General features: G+C 40.4%; 2 protein-coding genes across 6 annotated transcripts in view; one reads left to right on the top strand and one right to left on the bottom strand.

Annotated features, from left to right (window-relative positions):
• Window positions 1-884: 884 nt before the first annotated feature.
• LOC110980413 (uncharacterized) overlaps window positions 885-27080 on the top strand; it is a 36054-nt gene continuing 9858 nt past the window's right edge. Inside the window, exons 1-25 of one of the 4 annotated variants that reach the window (XM_022237062.2) lie at window positions 885-1051; window positions 3291-3429; window positions 4160-4333; window positions 9972-10120; window positions 11164-11272; window positions 11420-11632; window positions 12247-12404; window positions 12710-12803; window positions 13031-13436; window positions 14814-14950; window positions 15272-15427; window positions 15933-16066; window positions 16681-16843; window positions 17234-17449; window positions 17969-18103; window positions 18538-18738; window positions 19684-19869; window positions 20710-20879; window positions 21187-21481; window positions 22226-22405; window positions 23326-23523; window positions 24108-24308; window positions 24995-25095; window positions 25315-25474; window positions 26198-26355. In XM_022237062.2, coding sequence (XP_022092754.2) covers window positions 3300-3429; window positions 4160-4333; window positions 9972-10120; window positions 11164-11272; window positions 11420-11632; window positions 12247-12404; window positions 12710-12803; window positions 13031-13436; window positions 14814-14950; window positions 15272-15427; window positions 15933-16066; window positions 16681-16843; window positions 17234-17449; window positions 17969-18103; window positions 18538-18738; window positions 19684-19869; window positions 20710-20879; window positions 21187-21481; window positions 22226-22405; window positions 23326-23523; window positions 24108-24308; window positions 24995-25095; window positions 25315-25474; window positions 26198-26355 — 4224 coding nt within the window. In that variant the 5' untranslated portion in view covers window positions 885-1051; window positions 3291-3299. Of the gene's footprint in view, window positions 1052-3290; window positions 3430-4159; window positions 4334-7164; window positions 7421-9971; window positions 10121-11163; window positions 11273-11419; window positions 11633-12246; window positions 12405-12709; window positions 12804-13030; window positions 13437-14813; window positions 14951-15271; window positions 15428-15932; window positions 16067-16680; window positions 16844-17233; window positions 17450-17968; window positions 18104-18537; window positions 18739-19683; window positions 19870-20709; window positions 20880-21186; window positions 21482-22225; window positions 22406-23325; window positions 23524-24107; window positions 24309-24994; window positions 25096-25314; window positions 25475-26197; window positions 26356-27080 lie in introns of those variants that run through there. The other 3 variants (XM_087132635.1, XM_087132637.1, XM_087132636.1) reach the window with 3 other exon arrangements.
• Window positions 2792-7056, bottom strand: LOC110980416 (RWD domain-containing protein 2B-like). Of its 2 annotated transcripts, XM_022237068.2 has the most exons (3): window positions 6725-7056; window positions 4780-5504; window positions 2792-4354 (listed from the first exon to the last, which is right to left on the bottom strand). In XM_022237068.2, the coding sequence occupies exons 1-2, from the start codon at window positions 6941-6943 to the stop codon at window positions 4797-4799; spliced, it is 927 nt and encodes a 308-aa protein (XP_022092760.2). In that variant the 5' UTR covers window positions 6944-7056; the 3' UTR covers window positions 2792-4354; window positions 4780-4796. The 2 variants fall into 2 exon arrangements, with proteins under 2 accessions (XP_022092760.2, XP_086988765.1); XM_087132639.1 differs by having other exon boundaries at window positions 2792-5504.

Genomic DNA, 27080 nt, shown 5'->3' on the forward strand with positions numbered 1-27080 from the left:
GACTCTGTAGACAAATTCAAGTCTCCGCTAAAAACATATAATCTCCTTGCCCAACTGTAGTTTTGAATCCTCTTTGTTCATGGCAATAATTGACATTGAGACTTCTGACTGGGATTATGATGGAAATCTAGCAAATGTGGACCATGGTCACCTCCCATGAAGTTGGTGAAGTAATTCAGTGAAGTCACACCTGATCGTCACGGGAATTTCTTCCGTTCATAATGAGTCCGTCATCTCAAAAACGATCTGCGTGCATCTTAATTTACCTAAATGGAAAAGTCCATCGTTTAATTTCCATCTCAAAGTCAAGGTGGACTGTAAGTGCTCCTTCTAGTTCGACATCAGCTTGTCAATGAGGAAATTCTCTCAAGTGCGATCTTCATCAGTCTCGATACCAGTGATAAAATGTTAATAACTACCAGGGTCAAAATTTGAGGAAATAAACTGAATGTGGTTTTAAAGCCCTAGGTCCATAGACATGGATATTTCTCATGTGCTTCCCCCAAGTTATGGAACATAAGTATTTAATCTCAATTTGTTTGTTTGTTTGTTTGTTTGTTTGTTTGTTTGTTTGTTTGTTTGTTTGTTTGTTTGTTTGTTTGCTTGTTTGTTTGTTTGTTTGTTTGTTTGTTTCATAGTGACGGTTTACTTTTCGAGTCGGGAATGAAACCAATGGCTAAAGAATCAATTCATTGTCAATTTCTACTGGCAGATTGATTTAATTAACTAGCCTTTCCAATACATGCATTGTATTTGGATTCTTTTACAGCGCAAACTTGGGGGGTTGGGAACGAAATCGGCATTCCTCAGCTGTTGATGGAAAAGAAAAGTAAATATTTGGAATGCGGGTCTTGCCATTGAATCTTGTGAAAGAGCTCTGTAGCAAGAAGAGGTTGAATGCAAAATTCCATCTCAGAGGGGAAAGAGTTGATAATCGCGATTCCTCACATTCTTTACGGAGTTTGCGCTGTCTTCACTATACGCAGGCCATCTTCGCCGTCTAGGAATCCGTCTTGCATCATATGTATCCTATCAGTACATCTTAGGTCTGGTGAGTATAGTTCACTGCTTCCTTAGTATGTAAAGCTTATTTCGGTTGTAACACAACTGTGTCTGTTTAAAGTGTCCTTAAGATTTGAGAGCCCGGCCTAGCATTTTGAGGATGGGCTGGGCACTTAACGTCAAATGAACGGAATAACGCAAACTGTACGAAAGGCAACCCTAAATTTACTCAGCAATCCCCGTCCACGGCCTGTTATCTCTACAACACAACCAACAGCTAGGCCTGGATTCGGAAAGAGTTCCATATACGAACAACACTAGTTTTCCCTTAAAATTTAATTAACAGCCGTCAGGAATTGATAACATGTCCGAAGAACTTACTTTGAAAATACTTCTTTTTTTATCTCATAGGTTAAGTCATTAAGTCTCATAGGTTTGTGCACAGGGGCATCATGCGTTGTCCGTATGGAACTCTCTCCCTAAATTTACAAAACGAAACGTTTTTATTTGGAGTTAAACCCTGTCGCCCTGAGTTCAAAAATGGCATGACGTCTGCTATTTCCCGGCGCTGACCATTCATTACATTAAACAGAAAAAGGATTAGTCCACCGAAAGAATGTCTCAAAAGACAGACGAAACTGTCCCGAGTATACCATCGAAAACAGTCTTTCGTTCTGTTTGACTAAAATGCTCATACATTACCAGCGATTTTGATTACTCTATTCAGAGGCTGACAGGTATCAGGGGCGGATGCGGGAATTTTTTTTTTCGGAGGGTGTCACGTCGGAGATTTTTTAATGTCTCCTTTTTGCAGACAAGCGGAAACCAAATATGCACCCGAAAAGGCGCAAGCACCGACTCACAAACCCGAAACTATACCTCCGGCAAATTCTAACGCAATCCTTCCTTAACTCTGAAAGGGCCAGCGGCGTATTCAGCTTTTGGCCGGGGGGCAAATTAAAAAGCGAATGCGGCTTCGGGCTCACTCCACTTGATGATAGGGAGTAAAAAAAATCGAAAGCCTTACGGTCCCGACATCTTTGCCTTTATTTGCTAGTTAGAGTTCTTGTGTTAATATCTGATAAATAAATATACCAATTACTTTCTTTCCTACTCACCTATGATGTCATCTTAAGTAAAAGAAAATAATAATAACTTAAAATCCGGGGGGGGGTTGCCCCCTCAGTCTGTCCCTCACCTGATACGCCACTGACCAGGCCTATTTTGGACCTTCCAGTTTCTACAGCCGGGGAGGGAGAGGGCTATAATTAAGATCTTAGCTGTCCCAGGCGCCTGATCTATTTTCAAACATGCATATAAAGACATAGAGTATAGCTTGACTCATTATAAAGACATAACGAGTGCAGCTTAAAGTTTCAATTCTACCTGACGCATAGGGCTTTATTGTAACCATAGTCATTTGAAGTTCTTCCCAGATCTCACGTGTGTGACCCACGTGCACTATAAAGCACAGCAATGGGAAAAAGTTAATATCAGGGGCTGACCGTCTCGGGGAAAAAAACCCAGCCTTTCATGATTTTCGGCACCAGCTATTTCCGTTTGGATACAAGTTGTATCAAAACGATCGTAAGACGTTACTACAAAACTTCTAAAGGCATGATGATCACCAAGACAATAACGCATGGCGATACCGAAAAATGTCTGCGGTGGATTCTGCCCCAGCTCTTTTTAGCGGTAAAATCCTCAGCACCTTTGTACAAATCACTTGCCGATTTAAATTTGAAAACTGACAATGAATATGAACAAAATATAACACTTGAGTCAGAAGGATGGATCTGAATTACAGCCCGAGGGTTTTATTGGTTAGTTTGGGGGAGAGGATGTTTCAAAGCGGAACGCCCGAAGATAGAGCAGCCGCGGTGTGCTAGTAGGAAATGCTTGGTTCATAAAATTCAGGTAAAATACATTTTTTTTCTGTGAGAAACAGTTTTTGAGTTCTTCCCAAAACTATATATTAAAGAAAAATTCCTAACGCGGAAGGACTTTTCCCAGTGACAGAAAAAACAAATCGTTGACTTGATGGGCTTGATAAACATCACTGTAAAGCAAATTCAAGTACGGCTATTTCAGATAATTTTCCCAAATGCCATCAAACAAAAAAATAGTAGAACACGTACGTGTGATTCAAAGTCGAGACTGGGGAGCAACACGGGGAAATGCCTGCATTTCAGTCGTTCAGTTAGTTTTTTATGCTCGTTTCCTTTTAAGCCTGAGTTATGAATATGAGATATATTCAGTAGGTTTTCATCAAATTGCCAATTTTCCAGATATCCAACATGGCCGGGAACTGGTTTTTCCTCCTGCTAGTTCCCTTGTATTTGGCTGCATCTTTGTGGAGCCAGACGGTCTCATCAAATGCGGCTGATAGTGCTTTGGGGGGCTCTGGAAGTCCGGTGAAACATGAAGGTATGAGATCCAGTTATAAAAAAGAGAAGGATCACAAGAGAATCTCAAACCACATCGAAGGAAATAATACACAGTTGACTCTCATTATAAAGAACAATGTTATAACAAAATACTGTTATACAGAACAAATTTTGAGGATCCCACTTTCTTGAATTCTTATGTTTTTCTTTCTTTTTTTCACTCCTCTTATGACAAAGTCCTGTGTATAACAAAGTACCTGTAATTTGTCTGATCCCTGCAACTTTGTTACAAGAGTCGACTGTATTTACTTCGACTTCCCATCTGTGCAGCAGAGTGTTATGAATTTCCACAGTAGATCAATACACGCACATTATTATGGTACTCCAACCAGAGTGAACCTTGCACTGCATGTGGGGGCCTACATGTACATCATCAAACATCTTTTTCTCCTTCTAAATCACATGAGATATGGAGCACATGCAATGTGCTTCCATGGGGTGTTTTTGTACCAGAGGACTCTTTACTTGCAAATTATTAAAGTTACATTTCAACAGTCTTGCTCAGCACATTTCATAGAACCCTATGGCAAATGATCCGACAGAACTTAGAGTAATCATCTGTTTAAATGTTTCATCTAAATCTTTTCCTATAAAAGTCAATTGCTAGAAGTTTGACTGAAGATATTCCATTCTTCACAAAAAATCTTTCAAGGTATACGTGTGTCAATTAGGTACACTAATGTGTCACTACATCATCGATTTCTCAATAGAAATACCCGTAACTGCAACCCTGGATGAACTTATTGCCAGAATTAAGAAATCAGCCGACCAAATCATGAAGCAGAAGCTACAAAGGACAAAGGAAATCTACAAATTGGGTGACATTCCTTCTCATCACAGGACAAGACGATCCATTCCTGATCAGCTGTCTCGAGTCCAACATCGTAAGTTGAAATCACATGCATCTAGTAAATCAATGTAAACATATATTTTCGAAAAATGTAAAAAGCCAGTCAATTCAATATTTCTTAAGAAGTCATTGATTGGTGTTCCAACATGGCAAATATTAGTAAACAGTATAGCACTCGTACATGTACCCGTGAACCTAACAATTTAATAAAAGGTTTTCATTTCCATTTTGTTTGAGTTTTGATCCGGAGCATATTCCTTTCCCCTACAAGACAGGATACCTTTTTAATTTTTTTGAAGCAAAACTTTTACCACTGGAAACTTGAGCTTTGCAGTGAATGAGAAACAAATACCGAAATTAAGACACGACTGAACTTTCTGACGACTTTCAAATAGCCCACTACATCTGCACAAAGGAGAAATGATTTTCGCACAATTAAAAAGTACAAGTTTTTGATAATTTCACAGGACAGCTACATACTTTGCAACAATACAAATTCATTCAGCCTTGGATGACACCTTTCCATCTACGCCCAACAAGATTTTAAACACGGATCCACAATTGTGCTCCTCAAGGAACTTAAAGAACATTCCTAGGTCCATGTGATAGTCTCGACCACCTCGGACAGCAAACTCCTTTTCCTCAAACCCACTAAATTTTCTGAGGTCAGACACGGGAGTCAATTGACCCTTTCCATCACAAAATGGGAAGTCTTCCCGATGCTTGCAAGAGATCTTTTTCCAGTTCATTCTTCGGAGGCGGTTCCAGAATTCCTCAGCAGAACTTTTCTCCCCCTCAATGCAGATGATGCCTGGCTTTCCAGGGAGACAAAACCCTGTTACCGGCAGCTCTGCACCCCAGTCTAAGATATCCCGTCTTTTGAACTTGCTGTAGATATGATGACTATGAATCCAAAGTCTTGTAAATGTGTCATCATGTTTTGTTTTCTTGGACAAGTTTGATAGACTTTTGTCTTTTGATGGGGAGGGAGGTTCGACATATTTGTAGGTATTTTCTCTAATCCATTGGATTGCTTCACCGATGCAGAGCTCCCCTCGGTCCAAACTTAGAATGTGCTCAGCAACGTCATCATTCAGTCTCTTCTGCTGCTGGCGTGTAAACAATGGTGCGTCTGATCGAACCAAGACCTCTGGGACATCCTGTGGGTACATTTCAGGAAGAAGGCAGATCACATGCAAATCACACTGCAAAAAAATGACAATATGGGAAAAATTCAGATTTCAGGCAAAAACTATACACTGTACCTTGAACATGTACATACATACTCACATACATTTGTGTATACATGTAGTACATTAAGTAAATATAACAACGTATTCTAGTATCTGCTATTAAATATTTATTTAGGTGAATGAGTATCTACTTGTACCCTGAGAAAATGTAACTCTCGTCCTGATGCTCATGTGATCAGGAAGGATAAAATCACAAATTTTCTGTTACCACAATGATGAGTGTGAGGCTGGAGTTATTTGGCACTTGGTTGTTTTTCTCCAGAGAACTTCAAAAGGGAATAATATATGTTGGCCGCAATCTGTCCAGCTGCATCATAATATGGGTGATTCACGAAAGTGCATCTCCAAGAGGTTGCAACGTGTTGGCCAATCATGATGCACGAAATCTGTCGGCCCAATGCGCATTTGGAAAGGGTCGACAGATTTTACGCATCGTGATTGGCTAACGCGTTGCAAACTCTTTGAGGCGTGCTCTTGTGAATCACCAGTATTGCCAGATCATGCTGCACAAGTAGTCAATCCTGTAGTAACTTTTGCTCCCTTCTTTTGAAACAGTATTTCACAACTATGAATCTGAGAGAAAAGGTGATTGGTAGATGGTAAATAATCAGCAAATTGTGCAATCAAATTAAGCAATCACACAGATCAACCGACTGCCCAATTTCTGCTCATGTAACTAGGAGTAGCAGGTTTGATGAGTAGTAATGGTTTAGTTTTGATCTGCATGTAAGAGATGCACAGGGGATGGTTTAGTTGCTTAAATGAGGTAAAACTTTTGGACAACTTCAGGTTATTCAACTTTTAATACAAGGTATGTATTAACATGAAATTAACTCAGCAGCCTCTGGAAGTCTTCCTTTTGCATTGAGGTGACTTGGTTTTATTGGGCATGTTGGGGAGGGTGCCAGAAAAATGTAAACTTGTAACCATGGTTACTAAGTTTGGCAGTTAAAGACACAAATGCATGTGTGTATGTCGTGCATCGTACATTACTGTACGTAGCACTGCAGTTTATCACGGTCCTAAGTAAATTAGGCCTGCATAATTCAGTAACACTAACAACATTTATGACTCAGTCTCTGTCAAGTGATGTCTGCCATCACTATTTAAGTAAAACTCCCAGACCATGCAGACCACCATGTGGACGTTTCATAAATTTCTTCATAATTTACCTCAGGTTCTTCAACCTTAATTTTGATTGTGAAGGTTATTTGACGATATCCCTCCTGTGCTGTAGCTGTACTGTCATGACTGTAGCCTTGGTCGCTGACGATACTGCGTGCTTCAGAAATGACACTCGGGTCATCAACACAAAACTCTTCGTTAGGAAACATACTCTGAAGCATCTCAACTTCCGAAAGCTGAAGCTCAATGAGTTCCCTTTTCTCCATTTCAAGCTCACCTTAAATCGATCATTACACTCAGAATCAATTTTACACTTTCTGCTTCGGAATTTGGTCACCCATGCCAACTCGTCAAATCCAACTAATCATGGGCGCCGCCATCTCATACTCGTTCAATTGTGAGAAAATTATTACACTTTCTAAGCCTCAACTGTATAAATGGGAACTTTCTGATAAAACTTTTAAATACTATAGACCATTAAAATATTATTTCACTTTTCAGACATATTCTCCCAAATTTTTAGTTAGGGCCTAGCCTACGTTGAATCCTTATCTCTTTGATTTTAAGAAGAAAATGTAAAGCGCCACCAGTAGTTCATAAAAATTTATTAAAAATATTCATAGGGAAGGCGTGACTAGATGATCGAGCAGCGCGATGTTTACTCATTACTTCATGTACTTGGAGTTGGACAGTGTTTAACACAGCATAGCCTACATGTATGTTCTACATGTAAGATCTTAGGGGTAAGCCCCACGAATGAACATAAAAATCCCTTAAAGGTTTTAGAAAGGCAGCCTCGCAACTGCTCGGAACGGACGCGACTTGTTTTCCCTAGACTATTCACGTGGAGATGCCGCATCGCGTGCTGCCAACTAACATGTACATGTATACCTGACAGAGGAATTAGAATGCAACATTAAAAACTGTTGAAAATGTTTCTTGTACTTTTTGGATTTTCCTGCAGATATACCCCACATATTTGCAATGCACGTTTGTAATGACACACATTATAAGGCCAAACATGTAAAAGAATTTTAAACATGTTAAAGAGATATTGAGCCATTTCATGAAATATAGTGAGTATTGATCCTTGACATATCTCAGACTGATTTTTATCAACACCATTAAACCCTACTAAATTCTACACTTTGAATATCAACTGGACTTTTGGTTAAGCAATGAATGCTGTGACAGAATCAAATCATGGCAAACCAGATTTTAAGTTTGTGAATCTGGCTGTAAAAAACTTTTGCAAGCTAACGACCATCAGGAGGGCCATTAGTTCAGTGCTGGCTTCATATTTATGTGTTTCACATTCTTGCAAAAACCCCGGTTGCAAGAATATGATTTTTTTTACGTGAAGAGAGTAAATAAATGAATTTTCACTGCTCGATAAAGGATACTGCATATTTGCTTACAAAAGATCATTGACTAAGTAATCCATCAGACATCTCGTTTCCATCACAAAAGCTCACTGGCTTTCCAGTATACGACCTTGAACAATAAGCAAAACTAATTTGAGGAAGGAAACATACGTGATGGTTTGTGCACCCGGTGCATAATTCAGGTGGCATCTGTATATGCCTAGGCCTATCTGGAACATTTCCCAGAAAGAGTTCCATGTAAAACAACACTAATTTACCCTTGAAATTTTATAACAGTCATCAGAAAGTGATAACATATCCCAAAAAGTGAAATTTAGTGAGGCAAATTCCAAAGCATTTACTTCGAAAAAACTTTGGCTATAGTAGAGTCCCTTAACATGGCACACTTCGACTTCCACTTAACTTTTCCCTCACAGCATTTGCCAAACTTTTTCACTGAAAAACTCAAAACCCATCTGGTTAAATACTATGTACTATAACCCTTGTGATACAGGGAGGTGGACATTTGTGAACAATTTCAGTGTTCTGAAATTGTATCCGAAATCCCAAAATGTTTGAGTCCGGAAATTGGGCTCGAATTCAATTGAGTGTTCCCGAATGTGGCACACTTAAAAAAAATTTAAGAAAATCGGACTAACATGTAAATATTTTCCAAGTTCTTTACGGTTGATAAATTCTTGTAAAGGATCGTTCCTTCTGCTCACCTACCCATCCATAAGCGTGTCAGAAAATTATTTTCATATTTTTGAACACATTCTAAAAGTGTTTGTTTTGCACCTCAGAAAAAATTTGGAAAACCGGGTGAAAATAAAATTTCATCATGACCTTTTTAGCAGATACACAAAATTGAGATTTGTGAATCAGACTTGGTTTTTTTCAGACAAGTCTCATACATGTAGGTTTGTGCACAGCCAGTGTTGTAACGAGTCACTAAATTTGGTGACTTGAGTCAAGTCATTTTAACATTGTAACCTGAGTTGAGTCATTACATGTACATGTAGGTCAGTCGGGTAAGTCGAGTTCAGTCACTGTGTAGTTGAGTTGAGTCAAGTACTGAAGCTCAAATCAATTTGAATCACATTTTCAAACAAAATAAGACATAACTACTTGTAAGTCATTTTTGGGGTATTTTTGTTTACATTTAGACATACTGAAAATAGACCAGGGTGACGGGTACATGTATCTAGCCAACTAAAATTTTCCATTTAATTTTGTTGAGACTTGAGTCTTGTACTCAAGTCGAGTCTCCATGAGAGATTTGAGTCGAGTGGAGTCATTTGGTTGCAGAGACTCAAGTCGAGTCATTTACCCCTCAGGACTAGAGTCGAGTCGAGTTGCCCAAAATTGACTTGAGTCAGACTCAAGTTGAGTCATTACAAGTTTGGGGCATCGAGTGTTGTCTATATATAACTCTCTCCCGTTTTCCAACTGCTGTTGTTACAACAGCTGCTCGGTCATTGTCTTAAGCTGGGCTTTCTTAACATTTAACTTTTTTTTAAAGTTATGGGCAATAGCCTGGCTTAATTAATGTCATTCAAGTATACACTGTACAGGTATAGGACTCAGTGAATGACCTCTTAACATTTGGACATGTATTGCCGACCATATCTACATCTTAAAAGAGGTGACTCGTAGCATCCTAGTTGCTTAGACCACTTGACATGATAAGTAGGCCAAATGTTGAAAGACCCTTGAGAATAATGGGCTCAAAGCAGACCTGTAGTGAATTGTTATTGTGAGCATGATTTTAATGTGATATATTGATTTGATAGACTTTGTCTAAAATTAAAGCTTGAAATCCTTGGTTAAATTTGGGGTTATTTGGCTTTTATTGTTAATTGTTGATACATGTTTCACTTGCCTAATGGATTATAAATTACACTGCCTCTGTGTATTCATTTCATTGTAGCTTTCTATGAATTGGTCAGCATTCAAACGTTGTCTGGTGCCAGCATACCCGGTTGTACTGATGTTGAGTCCTTTGCTCTATACAACAATCAGTACATTGTTGCAACCAATATCAGCTCGAGAGAACAAACAGTGCTATATAAATACAATGTAAGTACATGAAAAATGAAAACTTGTGGCAGGTGATCTGTGAGCAGTGAACAAATGTGATTTAGTGTATTACATTTAATGTATAATCGACAAGAGAGCTACATATACATGTACAATTACATTATTGTTCCAGTTCAGTTCTTGGTATCGTGAGATTATTTTAATATATACATGTACATGTATACATTTGTGCTAAAACCATCTCACAGACAGGGTTCAACCATTTATAATCACAATTTCAAAAGAAATTGGAGGTAGGCTGTGTACAAGTAAGAGACTGTACAGTGGATGCTACAAGACAATACCGGCCTTGTATTCAAGTGCCGAAAAATGTATAAAACGTAATTATGGCAGGTGTACTCGCTTTTCCACAGACATTCTCCAAATAGTGTTAGGGAAGGAGGTCCTTCATACTCTTCATCAGGTCTTCACCTGCCCTGTTTGGGAACCATCATTTTGGTTTTAAACCAAACTCCGAAGATTTTTTTATACGAGAATGAAGCGAAGGGATTCCAATAAGCCTTTTGCGAGTTGAATTTGAAAAAAAATCTGGTCCACTGAGTTCTTTAAGTTTACATGTATGTAAAGTCACTGTTGCTACACCTCTTGATTTGGGGCAAGCTTTCCTTGTGTACTTAAAAGACGCCATGCCTCAATACACTGTTTTCAATGGATAAGGAGGGCACAGAGGAGCCAGTCCTTCCAGAGATGGTCGCTATGCAATAGCTAGCTCCGTATCAAAAGGCTTATTTGAAGCCTTATGCAAGCAAGCACATTTGTAAGACTGTTGAGTGAATACATAAAAACTGGTGCCAGATATTTCTTTTGATCGAGGCAACATGAAAAGGGTTTGGTAAACAGGTTGTTCCATGAAGCGGTCCATATTGTTGAATTGCATGCTTTCACTGCCTTAGTTTTTGAACTCTCTCACTCACTGTAGAAAGTCACTACTTTTCTGACTTTTGTCTGACATTCTGCGCAAGAGTTTTTACCTTATTACCATTTTCACTCAGTGGCTTTGTATTAAAACTTTCAACACTCAGAATGGTACATCAACTGTGCTTGAAGTCTTGGAGACGGCTGATGTTAAGGATGTGGCAGTTCTTCAAATGGAGGATCGAACCATGTTGGTTGTCATGGAAAGTAACTCTGGTAAAAGATTCCCATTTTGATTCTTCTGTTCATTGTTTATAGTTAATGTCGCATCCAGCGTCTAAGATGAGCAGTGAAACAGCTCCACCACCTTTGTAGCTGAGTTACGTTCAGAAACTTTTATTTATTTTTTGTGTCTTTTCATAGATACCGCAGGCCTGCCAACAGGCACTGTGATTTATGAGTTCAAAAATGCAACCCAACGCTTTCACTTCATCCAAAGAGTTTTCACCAACGATCCCAAGCAGGTTGAGGGCTTCTCACTGAATGGTGTGGAGTATCTGATTTTGGCTGGTGCCTTCGTGGAGAATGTTGGTGCAGGAATACAACGCAGAGTATCTGCTATACATAGATGGGAAGGTGCGTTCAGGACCTGTGTGTCACAGTTTGTTCTTCGACTTTTGAGCTGGATCAGTTGGCAGGGAACTGTATCTGACTCATTTATCAATCAATATTTTCGCTCTGTTACATCTCTGGAGTACCAAACTGTAAACAATATTCCTCCAACAAGTAACAAAGGCATTTTGGTAAGATCCTTACAAAATGTGGATTTAGTATCGAAATGGATGGCTTATATGTTAAGAATTGGCAACCAAAGTCTACTTTGTTTTAATCAATGTTTGAAGGGGTTTCGGCCTCTGCAGGTGACTTACATTTTTAAAAGGTCCAGCTCTTCAACTAAGTTTCACTTGGATCAAAAAATATAAAAAATAACCCCAATGATCCTGAATCATTGTGACTTGACGTACACCCTAGGGTAAGGGGAGTCTGTATAAGATTTGATTAGTGTTAAAGAACCCAGCAATGAGTGGTCAGTTGGTCAAGATGGCTATACTAGTGAGCAAGAGGATGTGGGTTCATCAAATCCTACCTGAATACACCGGAGAAGATTTACCAACCAAAGAGATCCAACTTTGTATAACGCTTCATCTGCATCACAAACTTCTCACTTTGTTGTCCTTGATGTTTCACAGGAGGTCATTTTGACCAGATTGCAACATTTATCACCGGTGATGCGGTTGATGTTCACCCCTTCCAGATTCACAGCCAAGTTTTCCTGGCTGTGGCCAATAGCACTGACTCTCACATCCTCATATTCAATCCAAACTTGGAGGCCTTTGTGAGATATCAGGTATCGATTGAGAAATTCCTTCATTTTGTTATTCAGTTGTTGTATACAAATTACCTGTCAAAGAAATAAAAAGTGTTCCAAGTCAAATGTCATTTGACTAAATTAAATTACACGGCCCTGGTGTAACAAGGCTAGCACAATCTTGGACCTGAAATGTATACAAGGCCCTCATGTGCATGTGTGATCTTTGCTGTTTATTTGTTCTTCTTGTGTCTGTTTGTTTGAGACTTTCCTTCACTTTACAAAGACACATCTTGCAAACTAACTTTGTTTAGTTTCTTCCCATCCGGCCCTTTGTGCATTAGGATATTGACATCACTCATGCTGTTGACTGGGAGCATTTCAAACTTGGTGATGGCATAGAACAGGACTATTTCTTGGCTGTAGCTACCCGTAAAGGTCAGCAGTTTCATTTCAAACTTGTCAAGTAATTACAACTCTAAATACATGTAAGAACATTTGTGGAAAAGGCAGAGATTTAGTTCATTTTCCTTTACTGCAGGAATGTGAGATTTACTTTGCCTCACAAAGCTCTCGGAGAAAGCCCAACAATTATCCCATTTTACACAAAAAGCTACAAGAAAGCAGAAATTGAAACAGACATTTTATGATTTTTGCATTCACAGATGGTCCAAGCAAGTCTATCATCTACAAATATCATCGCAATGAGTTTGTTCCTTTCCAAAGTATCCTAGCTACTGGAGCAAGAGTGTGGCATGCCGTCAAAAATCCTGATGGTACCCTAAGAGCCCTTGCATTGTCCAGCGATGATGGTATCAATTTCTATCAGTACAACGGCTGGCGGTTTGAACTGTCTACCATCAAGATTCCTCAGCCTGGCGGCTCAGTAGACATGGGGGTTCAGAGCATGACTTCCTTCATTGAGAGTGGTCGGGTGGTTCTCGTGGTGGCAGACAATTCAACTTTAGTGGCCAACGTGTTCGAGTTGAAGTTCCGCACCAATCACGCCGTTCAGCAGTTGCACAGAGATGCATCATTATCATGTATACACCTGAGATCAAAAGTGGCAAGGTTGGTGGTGGCTGTGGAATGTTGAGATCATGGGATGACTGTACAGGTCTCCTTGTTAAATTCAATTCCTCAAGACCTCAGAGGGTCTTCACACTTGTTCAAGAGGAGTTTGTCCAAAGATAAATGTAGAATTACCTGTACTTTGCACTAAATATTTATTTTGAAAATAGCTCTGTAACTCTGTATTCACACAGCCCTAATAAGCCATTTGCGAGTTAAATTTGAATAAAATCTGGTGCACTGAGTTATCTGACTGCACATAAACATAACGATTTGAATTCCCCAGACTAAAGACACTTGCTATACCTCGCGATTCGGGGCTAGCTTTTGCATAGCGACCACCATCTCTGGAATGGACTGGTTCCTTTGTGCCCTTCTTATCCATTGAGTGTATTGTTGCGAGGCGTCTCTTATGTAACCAAGCAAAAACTTGCCCTGAATCACGAGGTATAACAACAGTGGTTTTAGTAAGGAGAATTCAAATTGTTATGTTCACGTGAATTTAAAGAACTCAGTGTACCAGATTTGGGTCAAAGTTAATTCGCAAAAGGCTTATTAACGCACTGCACCCTCAACGTTTTCACTGAGTATGTATTCCAAAAGAATTTCAAGAAGGTTCTGTCAAAAGTCTTCAGACTTTCAACTTACTTGATTGTACCCCAGACTTGTACATTAAGAGCCCAAACATGGCTCTGCATATATCATATCAGATTGTTCACAATAACACACACTGATGTAGGCCTTGGAAATATTTCAGAAGTAGGACAGTGACCATCACAATAGCAGTTACTGAGATGATAAGGCAGTTAGTTGGCCTAAATTGAATATGTGTCATTATATAACTGCCTTACAGATCCTTGTTATTTGATTGGTGGAACATGCATCACATGACATTCATTATTCCTGCCATTCATGCTACATCAGGTACTATTCGCCCATGTGTGGATGGTGAAAATATACAACGGTTTGGATCATCCCTTTTTCCATGATGTATGAATGGCCTCGTCCCTCAAAAGGCAGCGCCAGCGTGACACACAGCCCGAGCACAACATGCAGCGCTGATTGAAACCTGGGAGGAATAAAATTTGGCCTGAAAAATTATTGGGATTTGAAATTGTTTGAAAGTTATTAAAAGATAAATCAAATGACAATGATCTATATGACAGATATATACGACAAATAATGAGTGTTTTTTCACTCATGCAATAGTAAGAATATTTTCATGAGTTGAAAGATGGAATGTTCCTTTTAACAAGGTGAATTTCAACTCAGGAAAATATTCTTACCATTACACTTGTAAACATTCATTATTTGTATAACAAAACACCGTCGCTTCATGATCTGAATTCCATTACTTTGCTTTCAACATCAATGCAGCCTCAAGAGCCGACTGAACAGTACCCAGAATGCTGCAGACAACCTAGTGTATGTCAACTCTTCCAAAATTCAGGTTGTCACCGGCAACAAGACGTTCCTGGATGATGTCAGCATGTATAATGTGAAAGCAACTGAAAGTAAGAACTAAACTGTGTGTCTTAGACTCTACTCAAAAGCCTGATTTCAACATCTCTCTCTAGTGTTGCTGTGCAAAACTTTATGAAAAGTTTGGACACCTCGCTTTATTTGTTTATGAATGGAGGGGCCATGCAACAGGAATATTTTAGCAATGTTTAAAATACCTCCCTTCATCTCTGATGATGGATTGGACACATCAAAAAAATTGGGGTGGGGCCTAATTTCTTATTAGGGTGAGAAAAATAGATAGAGCAAAATCCCAAATTAAGTTGTGTGTTTTGAAGTAAATGAACTCTTTGGATTTTTTTACTTTCCCATAGTTCATGCTGATAATGGTATGATCCTCGATGCGAAGGAAAAGGTACAATTTGCTGAGGTGAGGTCAAATCAGACACAGAGCTTCACTGACCTGAACACCATAGAACAGCGGCTGCATGGAGCTATGAATAAAACAGGCCCCCAACAAACAGTGACAGGTAGGTTGGCTCTTGACAAAGGAATCCAGAAAACTTACGACATACTGAAAACAGGAAACTTGCCGCCGAATTGAGATGTGAAAATTGTGAGAGTTTTTATCAATTTGGTAAAAAGTTTTGCCAATGTGTACAACTTTTGTGAGAGCAGAATTCAAGAACGTGCATTCAAAGGATTGGATATCTGTGTGCATTGAATGATGGGTGTGTCATTGAATGTGTAATTGAGTTTGTTTTTGCGTTCAATTGGGGACCCTGAACAATAGCGGACAATAAGGTCCCCGATGGACAGAGGGTCCCCGATTGACAACCGTGTACAAAACATATGGGTGGTCTTCTAAAAAAGTTAAAGTACAAATAAAAGAGGAACAATAGGGGGTCCCCAGTTGCAGGCAAATACACACTTGTGTGCTTTGTTGCCTTGAATCTCATTAAAGGTTGCTGAATTCTTGTACATAAATGTAGCAGAGCATTCAGAGGTATTCAGAGTTTCTCGTCTTATATCCAGGACAGAAAAACTTTACCCAGATGATGACCCCAGCTCTTGATGTCAACACCGTCAATGTAGGAAGCGACATCATCAACAAAAATGTGAATTTGACGGAGTTGGTCACTAACACATGGCACAAGGATACTGACCAGGTGAATACGAGACAAAACATGTGATGGTTCAATCCTTTCCACGTAATCAGTGATCATGGGGTGTGGTCACAGGCCTTCATTTACAACAGCCACACCCCTCTATTCATGAATACATCAGATCATTATAAGAGCAAAAAATAGATCGTCACAACATATGTTCCCAGTCCTTTCCACCTGACCTACATGTGGCCAACAGAGTGAAACTGTGTAGCAGAGAGGGCATGGCTGACCTAGGTGGCTTATCGTCTCACTACTATAGGTCACTAGTAAAGGCAATTATGGTATCATCTGAATCAAATAAGTCACATCCCTGAGAAGAAGCTGCAGCGACTAGCCAGTGGTTCCCCTAGCTGTCCATTTCATTTCCAGTTCAAGCCATCATTGTCAGACACAGTCTCAATAGACCATTGAAAAGTACTTTTGGAAGTAGTCTGGACAGCCTGTTGTTTGCCTACAGCATGGCTGTGTTTGATATTTACATTAAACAAGCCCCAATATGATTTTACATACATCTTGGTAAGGGTTAACAAATGTGGCAGGCTCCCTTCACTTACAGCATGGTGTTTACAGTGTTTTCATTCAGTAAAATGATCAGTCTTGTGTTACATTTTCAGATGATTGACGTTGCAGTTAGCATCTCGGGAAATGTGACAGTTCAAGGAAGTCTGACTGTATCGGGTTTGCTAGATGGGGTGGACACATCGATCATTGTTACGCTGTCCCGCGATCACACTATAGAGGGCAGCAAAACATTTGACACATCTGTGCAAGTAAAAGGTTTGTGCATTTATGTTCGGATTGTGGAACCTTTGAATTGTCGTGACTCTCGACAGTGAGCAGTTCTAAAAGCAAGAATGTGATCCCCATGTGATAAAGAAGGAATCTAATGTCTGCTGAAAGTTGCATTGTGTGGGCTTTTAATCATAAACCTTTTATAGGGTTTTTTTTTCAGAATGAGCCAGAAAGTGTCTTGGAAGACCTTTGCATGTTTCTTAGTACATAAAATGAGAATTTGAAGATAAGGTCTTAAAATGATTGTCATCTCAATTTTTAGTTTCAAATAGAAAATATCCCACAAACCACAAAGTTTTAAGGCCTTAAAAAAGAATGATACCTCATGTACATGTGAAGTCTGTTTTATTAAAAAGTCGTGCTTCCCTTACCTAGGAAATCTGGATGTATCACAAAATATCGATGGGGTCAGGGTGTCTGAGAGCAACCTTCTTCTCACATACGGCAACCAGACTATTCAATATCACTTGAATGTGAGTGGAGTTGTAACTTTCCTCAACAATGTGGAAGTGGATGGACTCGTTGATGGCTGTGATTTATCAACAATCAACCGAGACGCTGTCTTGACATCAGGCAACATAACTGTTACAGGTTTGTGGGGCCCCAGAAATTGTTCATCTCCCTCCCTCCAGTTGTACACTCCAGATGTCTTCAGTGGTGACTATCCTGCTCCTCTCGTAACTCAGTTTCAGCTAAAGACTACTCGAGTAACAAAGTTACTCATGTGCTTGAGCATAGCTTGTAGTTAGTACTCAACTGTCCTATTCCTCCACTACCTTGACGTTTCTCTGTTCACTCTACTCATTTTGTTCGTCTTTTCATTCCCATCACAACTGGATTCGCATCCTATTAACTCCTAGTCCGTCAGGTTTACTCACAGCAGCATCTACGACACCACGTCCAGCGTAGACTGAACCGTTGGAATGGTCAGTCACCAGTTGATGAACTGCACTGCACATCCATGTGTCATAACCTTTCGTCAAGTTGTTGAAATTGTGTGCGGGGGTCCCAATCAGATTTTAAGTCTGGTGTGATGTTTGATGTGCATTTATGTTCTGAAGGTCATGATCTAAAAATGTGGGTATGATTTTTTTTTTTTTCGACTGGCAGGAAACAAGAATTTCACCGGTGACCTGACTCCAGAGAAGGGCATAACAATGGGCGCAGGACATACCATAGATGGAGTTGATATCCTGCAACTTGATAGAACAGTGCTTAAGACAACGGGATACCAGCAACTAACAGGTACGAAGGCATCATGTTGGTCATTTTGTGTAGCTCCTGGATACTCGTGGCATGAACAAGTCGGAAATCTTTATATGTAAAGCACATTATTTCAGTATCATGTGCCCGGTTAGGTTTTAAGGGTATTTTCTTTAGATAACTTGAGGACCTTTGGCAGGAAGTGCACAGTGCACGCAGTTGCTGAAATAACATAATAGAAACAGACGCTCTAAGGCAATCATTTAAGATGTTGCTGTGTGTGCACTTTCTCGAAGTTGATGTTTGACAGGTGATTAAACAAATGGTATATTGTTATTGTCAAGCAGAATACATGTAGTTGGTTTTGTCGTTTGTAAGAACAATCCGCATTGCTGTACAAGAAGTTTCTTGCTGTAAAGCATCATACCTGTGATTATTTGCATTTTCATTTCTCCTGCCATCTTTTCTGTCAACAGGAAATTACAATTTCAGCCAAAGTGTTGATATTTACGGCAATCTCAGCGTGGATGGACTGGTGGATGGGCTGAGTATTCCTGGTGACATCTTGGTGGAAAATTCAGCGAGACAGGCTGTTTTGGCAGAGAATTGGGGAGTTGAGGACATCACTGCAGAAAACATCACTGTGGAGACAAGCATTGATGGTATCCTAGCAACAGGTAAAACTTTCTCACAAGCATTGATGGTATCCTAGCAACAGGTAAAACTTCCTCACAAGCATTGATGGTATCCTAGCAACAGGTAAAAACTTCCTCACAAGCATTGATGGTATCCTAGCAACAGGTGAAAACTTCCTCACAAGCATTGATGGTATCCTAGCAACAGGTAAAAACTTCCTCACAAGCATTGATGGTATCCTAGCAACAGGTAAAAACTTCCTCACAAGCATTGATGGTATCCTAGCAACAGGTAAAAACTTCCTCACAAGCATTGATGGTATCCTAGCAACAGGTAAAAACTTCCTCACAAGCATTGATGGTATCCTAGCAACAGGTAAAACTTCCTCACAAGCATTGATGGTATCCTAGCAACAGGTAAAACTTCCTCATACAGCACAGAGCAGTGTTTCTTTCAGTCCGTTCTGGTAAATTCAGTTTGGTTTCCACTTGGATTTGCGTGTTAAACAACAATTACAGTTATCGGCTGTCGGAAACGTGCCTTCAAGAGACATTATAATTTCATTAGCTTGCCAGTAAGATCATAATTTCTCATGGTTAACACCCTTCCCCATTGTGAAGCTCATCTGTGCCAGCAAGTTGTTCATTTCAATCAGATTTACCGTCAAACCTTTGTAGTTTGCTCACATACAAATACCAAGTTGGGTTTCCCAGCAAACTGAATCAAAGGTTGGTTAAATTTGAAATTTTACCTAGGTCAGAAAGATGTAATTAATAAACAAATCTTGAAGATGGACAATTGCAGTCAGATTGAATTTCCTTGGTGGAATCCCAACTCAAGCATTGTAGCCTGCAATGCTGAGGATGAAGTCACCATGCTCCCCGACTGGATAACACAGTGTGACCTCATCAGAGCTTCCAATTCATTTCAGCTTAGTGTCGACTTCCAGTTTGAGTTGACTTTTCCCCCTGTGTTCTGTTTGACAGGAGGAGGCACTGGGCTGGAGGTCATGCTGGTGAATGGTGGAAGTCAGACCCTTGAGGGCGCTATTTCATTTGCCGCGGGCATGCGACTGGAGGGTTCATCTCAGGTCACTGGTCTCGTTGATGGTGTGGACATTCCATCCATGACTGCAGAGGCTGTGTATAAGAATGGTGATCAGGAGATTACAGGTATTTCATCCTATGTGTGTGAATTGAGAAATTGAGCAGGAATCTATCCCAATGTACACCGGGACTTTGCAGCATTATCATGTTGAGCCGAGTTGCTCCCTACAGGACTTGCTGTTCACATTTTGTTGAGAAAACTGTAGACCCGTTTGGAACGTTGGAAAAAATGCACGGCGCTTGAACCCTTTAATTTGCTATAGGACCTGTAGTAGAGCATGTGACTTACATGTACAGAAAACCTCATACCAACTGCACACCAAGTGAACAGCTTGTGATCAGAAATTGTCATCGGGGAGGACTTACAGAATAATTCACACGCGTCATAGTCAAGTCGGGTGTGACACCAGTGTGCACCAGCTGGCCAACACATTAGGCAAAAATCAGTGTGAAGCATCTACATCTTATGTCAGTGTTTCATGTTTGTAAAATGTAATTACTCGTAGTTATTTATTGTTTGTATGTGCATCTGGGAGATGCTAGCTAATTTTATAATGGGTCTTTGCCAAAATGTCTATTTAGTTATTCATATCTGTTCATCCAACAGTGCATTTTAGCGCCAATGACAGGATGAAATGACAGTTCAGATGACAATGAAGAAATGTTCAGTTTTAGAGGTGGGAGGAAAACCCGGCATAAATATTCCAAGGGAAAAACCACGGACTCAGGGAGGGACTGAAAACCTAATCTACATGTTGACCTTGTTGGGATTCGAACCCGGGTTGCAGAGGTGGAGTGTGCATGAGGAAAGGACCACTACACCAACCTGACTCTCTTACACTATTCATGTAGCTCTCTTTGCAAGGAATAGATGGTCTAACTTTTCCACATTTTCCATGTTTTCAGGAGAGAAGACTTTTGCCTCGGATGTGACTTTCCAATTCAATCTCCTGGTGGAACTTTTGATTAATGGCATCAACGTTACTCAGTTTGAGTCCAGTTCAGTAAAACTCTTTGGAGAAGATGATGTCATTGTCTTCAGTGGAGATGTTGAACTCACAGCTTCAGAAACCAAGGTAATGAAGCTTTGTGTTTGCAGTTGCTCTGGCAACTTGTAAGAAACTAGAATTACTTACTATTGCTGTCCATTTGTAAAATGGTTATTTCAGTAAAGTTTTGATTTGTCAAAAACCACATAGGGACAGTAGGTTCATTTAAAATTTGCACCAGTGGAAACAGGCACGTTTCTCTTACCATCCTAGCAATTTGTGTTGTTTCATCCAAGCATGTGTTATTTTTTATCTTCTTTGATGAGCATTATCAGTTCATCCACTTGTCCTTCTGAACCATTTATCCACTCTCTATTTTCGATTTCCTCGCTAGATGGCAGGCCCACTGATAACTGCTGGCAATCATTCATTTCCTTACAAACGAAGTCTCCAAGATCTCGTCATCCAAGGCAGAGAGGACACCATCTATGGCTTCAAATCTTTCCCTGATGTTTCATCCTTGAAGGATGTAGAAGCAACACTAGTCAATGGCATTAACATCTCACGTTTCTTCCAAGAATCTGTACGAGTCATTCCGGGCATTGTTCTCGTAATTGACGACAACGTCACCTTCTGGTACAGTGTCAATATGAACGGCAACCTGAGCATTCAGTCACAAATCATTGACGGTAAGCTGTGTCCGTTGTCTTGGTTTGTTTTGTGCGTAATACTTTGCCAAGCTGCAGCAATGTGTGAGCTTTCATTTTTAATCCGTGATTTTCTCCTAGGGAGGAAGCCACATCATATGTGTTGACACAATTTATAGTTTGAAGGATCACTCATCTTGAAATTTTTTCCCCAGAGTGTCATTCACCACTTAACACCGGGTAAAAAATTCCCTTGAATCACAAGCAGCTGGGCGGTGCTTTATGATTTTGATTTTGACATTCGTATTCACCATACTTTTATTCAAAAAATACCATTGTTATGTTGATGATGGTGTTACATAACGGCTTCTTTGTTTGCCCTCAGCCCAGCCAGGAACAACAAACAATGGGCAGGCTGGGCGACACGTTCGTCAGCCAGGCTGGGCGACACGTTCGTCAGCCAGGCTGGCCCAGAGCGCTGCAGTATTTCATGCCATTGTACTTCACAAAAGGATTACAGCCTATGGTGACTCATAGTAGTCATTCCTGTCCCCAAATAAGGTTGCCCAGCTGTGTGGATCAGAAGAATGTGGCCCGTATGGGTCACCCGGCGCTAAGTGGTTAACCTACTTCGATCTACACCAACATCAAACCGACATCTACAAGAAAAGCTGTGTTATAAATTGGGCCATTTATTAATACGTAATTCTTGCACAATGTTTTGACGTTGAATACACATAGCAACTCATTAAACAACCGTCTAATTTGCCCCCTTTGAATTCCCAGGTACGTACATTCCAGACATCGTCACGATTGCGGGTAATTCTAGTGTAGCATCAATGACAACGTTTACCGGTGATATTACTGCAAGGAACCTGTGGGTAGATACTCTAACATTGTCAGGTCTGCTCAATGGATACGATGTACAAGCAGTAAACAACGACACCCTCAAGAAAAACACAGCCGGTAAGAGACAAAGTCATCAGAAGTATAATCCTTTACACACAAGTATGCTCTTGGATGTGAAGTTCCTAGTACAGCACTGATAGGTAGACACCAAGGAGTAGAGCTGTACTGCCATATAATGCCTTGTAGCTTACGTTGGTCACATGATAGTCTCGCTGGGTCCTGTGCTGGTCTCGTGGTCTTCACTAGAACAATGCTTGTGAAGATGGCAGTGCAACATGCAGTTTGATAGGCTACACTATCAGCAGGGAGTTCAATGGGTAATACTGAGAAAGTAGGTAGCAAAGCTGTCTTTGAGTTGCATGGCGTGCAGCTCACCGGTAAAGACCAGACAGGCTGTTGGGGAGTTTTCAACCGGGTTCATTCAAGTGCCCAGAACATACACAAAGAATACATTTAAGCAGAAACTGATCATGTGTGCTCGGTGCATCCTTTGTCACATGCACATGAACCTCCGTATGCATGCAGTGAGACCCAAAAACAGGCCATTGCTACTAATTGAATTCAAGGGAATTACAGTGCATACAGGCTGTGAATCTGGAGGTGTAAGTTGCTGGCTATGGAGCACATGCCAATTGAAGTTGGTGTCTACTTGGATGCTGACTTGATGATGAAGACTTACGTTTCTCATTCCCTCACATAAAATTGAAGTTGGAATTTGCTTCTTTTGATAACGAGATTTTTATTTACGGTGCACCTGGAATCGACTGATATTTATGGGTCCCTGCAAACAGTATGCAGCAACTTGGCACTTAACCCTAACCACCTGGGGTGTGTGTAAAATCATATTGAAATCATGAGGATTGAGGACTGGTCAGGCTAAGGTTTAAAGTTATCTCATATTAGAGGCAAATAATGCATGATGGCAGATCATATATTGTCAGTTCCACATTACATTCATTTTTCTCTATCATACTTAGGAACCCAGGTAGTCACAGGCCAGAAGACTTTCCTGAATGGACTCACCATCAATGGTGACCTTGTTGTCAACAACAACACTGTTGGTGTTGACCTTTCAACTGTTGCCAATGATTCGGTGTACACCAATGACGCATACACTGTCATTACCGCAGCCAAAACCTTTGGATTTGCAAATATAACACATCTTAATGCCACAGGTGAGAAAACAGTAACGGAGAAATCAGTTACATTTTAAGAAGCCATTTTGTTAGAGAATTGAAATACTGCACATGATATTAAGTCCCTCATGAAGAGGTATGGGCAAATTAATAAAAAATTGGGGGGGGGATAGGCTCCTCCCACTGTTGCAGACCGACGGACACATTCATGTGACTAATAATGTATTACATTGTTACTGATGTAAAAATAATACATGTAATTGCTACCAGATCTTAACTTTTTATAGTTTTTATTTTATTTCTCTTTTTTGTTGTTGTTTTGGTTATTGCTTTTTTTGTCAGATCCCCAGTGGATCCTGGGTATATTCATCTGTGTGTTTCTATCAAATTCAAAGGTTTATCTAGTTAAGCAGTAATGTAAAGTACATTGCACATGCAAAGACAAAGGTTAATTGCACGTTTCTTTTCTTCTTTGAACTCTTAACCATGATTAACTACGTAACTCAGTTCATTGTTAGTGCATTCACTTCCTTCTAAATTTGATGGAAAGTTGTCAAATACAGCAAGCTTTGGATAATGGCTAAGTTTTACTTTGCTGACTCAACTCTGTCCCGATCCGTCAGATCACATTGATGGAGTCCATCTGCCGTCATTCAGCCAGCGAGTCGTAATCCAGACAATCCCTCAGACGATACAAGGCACTGTTACTTTTAATCAAGATGTAGACTTTGCTAATGACATCATAGTTGCACAAACTGTCAACGGTCACTCTGTGACTTCCAGGCTATTGGGCGTTCTTAACATCCTCAACAGTTCCTATGAAGGTAAGAGAAAACATCCACTTTGCGAGTATCTAGGACATAAAAATACTTGTACATTTCGGAATATACTTCTGTTTTCACTAATTTTTTTTTTTGAGAATGACAAGTCTGCCCCATGTTTAGATGCAAGAAGTATCTGTAACCATAAAACCTAGGCCTCTCTAGAGCATTGGAAGGCTCTCTTGAGCATGGGAAGGCTCTCTAGAGCATCGGAAGGCTCTCGAGAGCATCGGAAGGCTCTCTAGAGCATCGGAAGGCTCTCGAGAGCATCGGAAGGCTCTCGAGAGCATCGGAAGGCTCTCTTGAGCATTGGAAGGCTCTCTAGAGCATTGGAAGGCTCTCTTGAGCATTGGAAGGCTCTCTAGAGCATTGGCAGGCTCTCTAGAGCATTGGAAGGCTCTCTAGAGCATTGGAAGGCTCTCTTGAGCATTGGAAGGCTCTCTTGAGCATAGGAAGGTTCTTTGAATTGGTTATCCCTCCAGTATATTGATGTTTCCAGTGGACTAACACGGCTGTATACACTTTCGTATTGTTTACGCCAAGTGCAATCAGATTATTAAAGAACCCTGTGTCCTGTCATAGTGGCCAGGCAGTATGGTGCTAGACTGGGATGATTTGCATGGCAAGGGTTTCATTAGATAAATAAGAAATGTTGGAAGCATTTGGAATGTTGTGTATTTTTTTTTCAGTGGAGGTGGAGTTTTCTGACGTTGTATGTGGAGGGAATGTGACTCTTGATGGATTGATTGATGGCTTCAAGATGAACAACTTTGTTCTGAAGGTGGCCGAGGTAAGTGCAATAATATTAGAAATAAGATTTTGTCGTACCTCTGTCTTGGATACTGTCCATTTATTGGCCCAGAACGATCATATGACAGGGTGACATATCCGCATATCACACTCACCGTGAGACATCTCATTCCACCGACGGTGCATGCACGCGCTCCCATACGCATGTCTGCAAACTGTTGTCTTATTAGCCTGTTTTGGTTTCATTTTCCACCCCCAGTTCCAACCTATTAAAGGTGACAAGCGGTTCAAAGGATCATTGACGATAACTGAAACTGCGGTCGTTCTGTTGATTAATGGTGTCTCTATTGATGATCTCAACGGTCTTGCTGTACGACACAACGAAACAGAGACTATCAGCGGGAATAAGACATTTGCCAGTAAGTTCTGACCAAAGATCATATAGCGCCGCAATATGGAGAACATCACCGTGAATACGCGTAAAATGTTGTTATCGCATAGGTGCTATTTGAGCAAGCGATACGCCTGCACAATGCACATTAATGCGTAGGCGCAGGTGCCGCGGCAGGCACGTACACCTGGTGAGCCTGCGCCTAAGCATTACCGTGACCTGCGCAGGCGTATCGCTTGCTCAAATGGTGCCCGTGGTAATTACACCTTTTGGGCAGAGTTATCCATCTTGCGGCTTGCATACGATCTTTGCTTGTGACCCACATTGACTACAGTGAGTGGTAGAGGCCATTTAAAATGGTGTAACTTGCATATGGTGTGTCTTCACAGTCGTGAAAAGTGTAAGAAATCAAAACCAGTTGGATACCTCAGTAGCAGAACGTGGGAAAACATTCAAGATCTAATTTATGCTCCTTATCGTCAAACATTGATGCAATCAGCCTTACTCTTCTTCAAACTTCCACTGTCCCTTTAGCATGACCTTTGTAACAATTCACCATCATTTAAGAACTGTTCTTTCAGCACGCCACAGCAAGCTTGTTCTATGAGAACTTCCCAATTCTAGCTCATTTTCAATAAAAATTATTGTTTTCATTTTTGGGGAAGGTAGAAATCACTTTCATGCTGAATAGTTGTGGGCAGCATACAGAATAGCTAATTTGGCAAACCTGTAAACCTCGTCTGTCTTTTAGGAGGGATTTCTCTGCAGCAGAACCTGACAGTGACAATGTTAGTCGACACTGTGGACGTCCAAGCACTACAGGCCAATGCCTTAGCAACCAGGAGTGATTTCAAGTTAAACCAAATTGTCCTTGGCAATGGAACCCTAGGAAACATCATTGTTCTCGGGGTAGGATATTCTTTACGGAGCAATTTTTTTTGTTGGATGTAACATTTCTGTTTTCAGTGATATAAAGTGTAAAAATGTTTAAATCTTGGTTTTTTCTGCTTATCCTCGTGTCATGATCCAATTTGCAGCTGATGAATTTCAGAATTTTTATTTCGATTTAAAGAGCAACCCCAACGATGGTGAAAAAAGTTTAATATCCTGACGTGGCATCTAAGTAATAAGTTATATATGTAAAGTGGCACTGTGACTTCTGGTAAAATAGTAATAGTGCAATAAAAATAGGGACCAATTCTGTGGGTTTTTCAAAACTGTCCACATTTGTACCGTTGGTGGCACCACGCAGTAATGCCTTTTGGATTATTTACCACCGTGGAAACAGAAAACCTCATGACCTCGCAGGACCTGGTTTCATGGGTATATTTTCATACCAAGCCGTGCACGCCTGAGCTGCATGGCCTCGCCTGACACTTTTATCGGAATAAAATAATAACACAAAAAACATTTAAAACATCTGTCCTTCACTCTGAACGTACCAAGCCGTATTTATCAAATGATCTTGGTCTCCTTCACCGCCTCGTTCCCCAGCAGTGGCCCCATCGTCGGCCCGATCGGGATCCCGTTGCCACTCGCTCCAGTGGCACGATGGGTTCATAGCAATAAGGCTCTGTACCTCAGACTTGGGACAGTATACATGTAACTGTCACTACACATGCATTACAATACAA

The sequence above is a fragment of the Acanthaster planci genome, linkage group LG02 (genome assembly GCF_054643075.1).
Source record: "Acanthaster planci isolate LZ-2023a linkage group LG02, COTS_SCS, whole genome shotgun sequence".
NCBI lineage: Eukaryota > Metazoa > Echinodermata > Asteroidea > Valvatida > Acanthasteridae > Acanthaster > Acanthaster planci.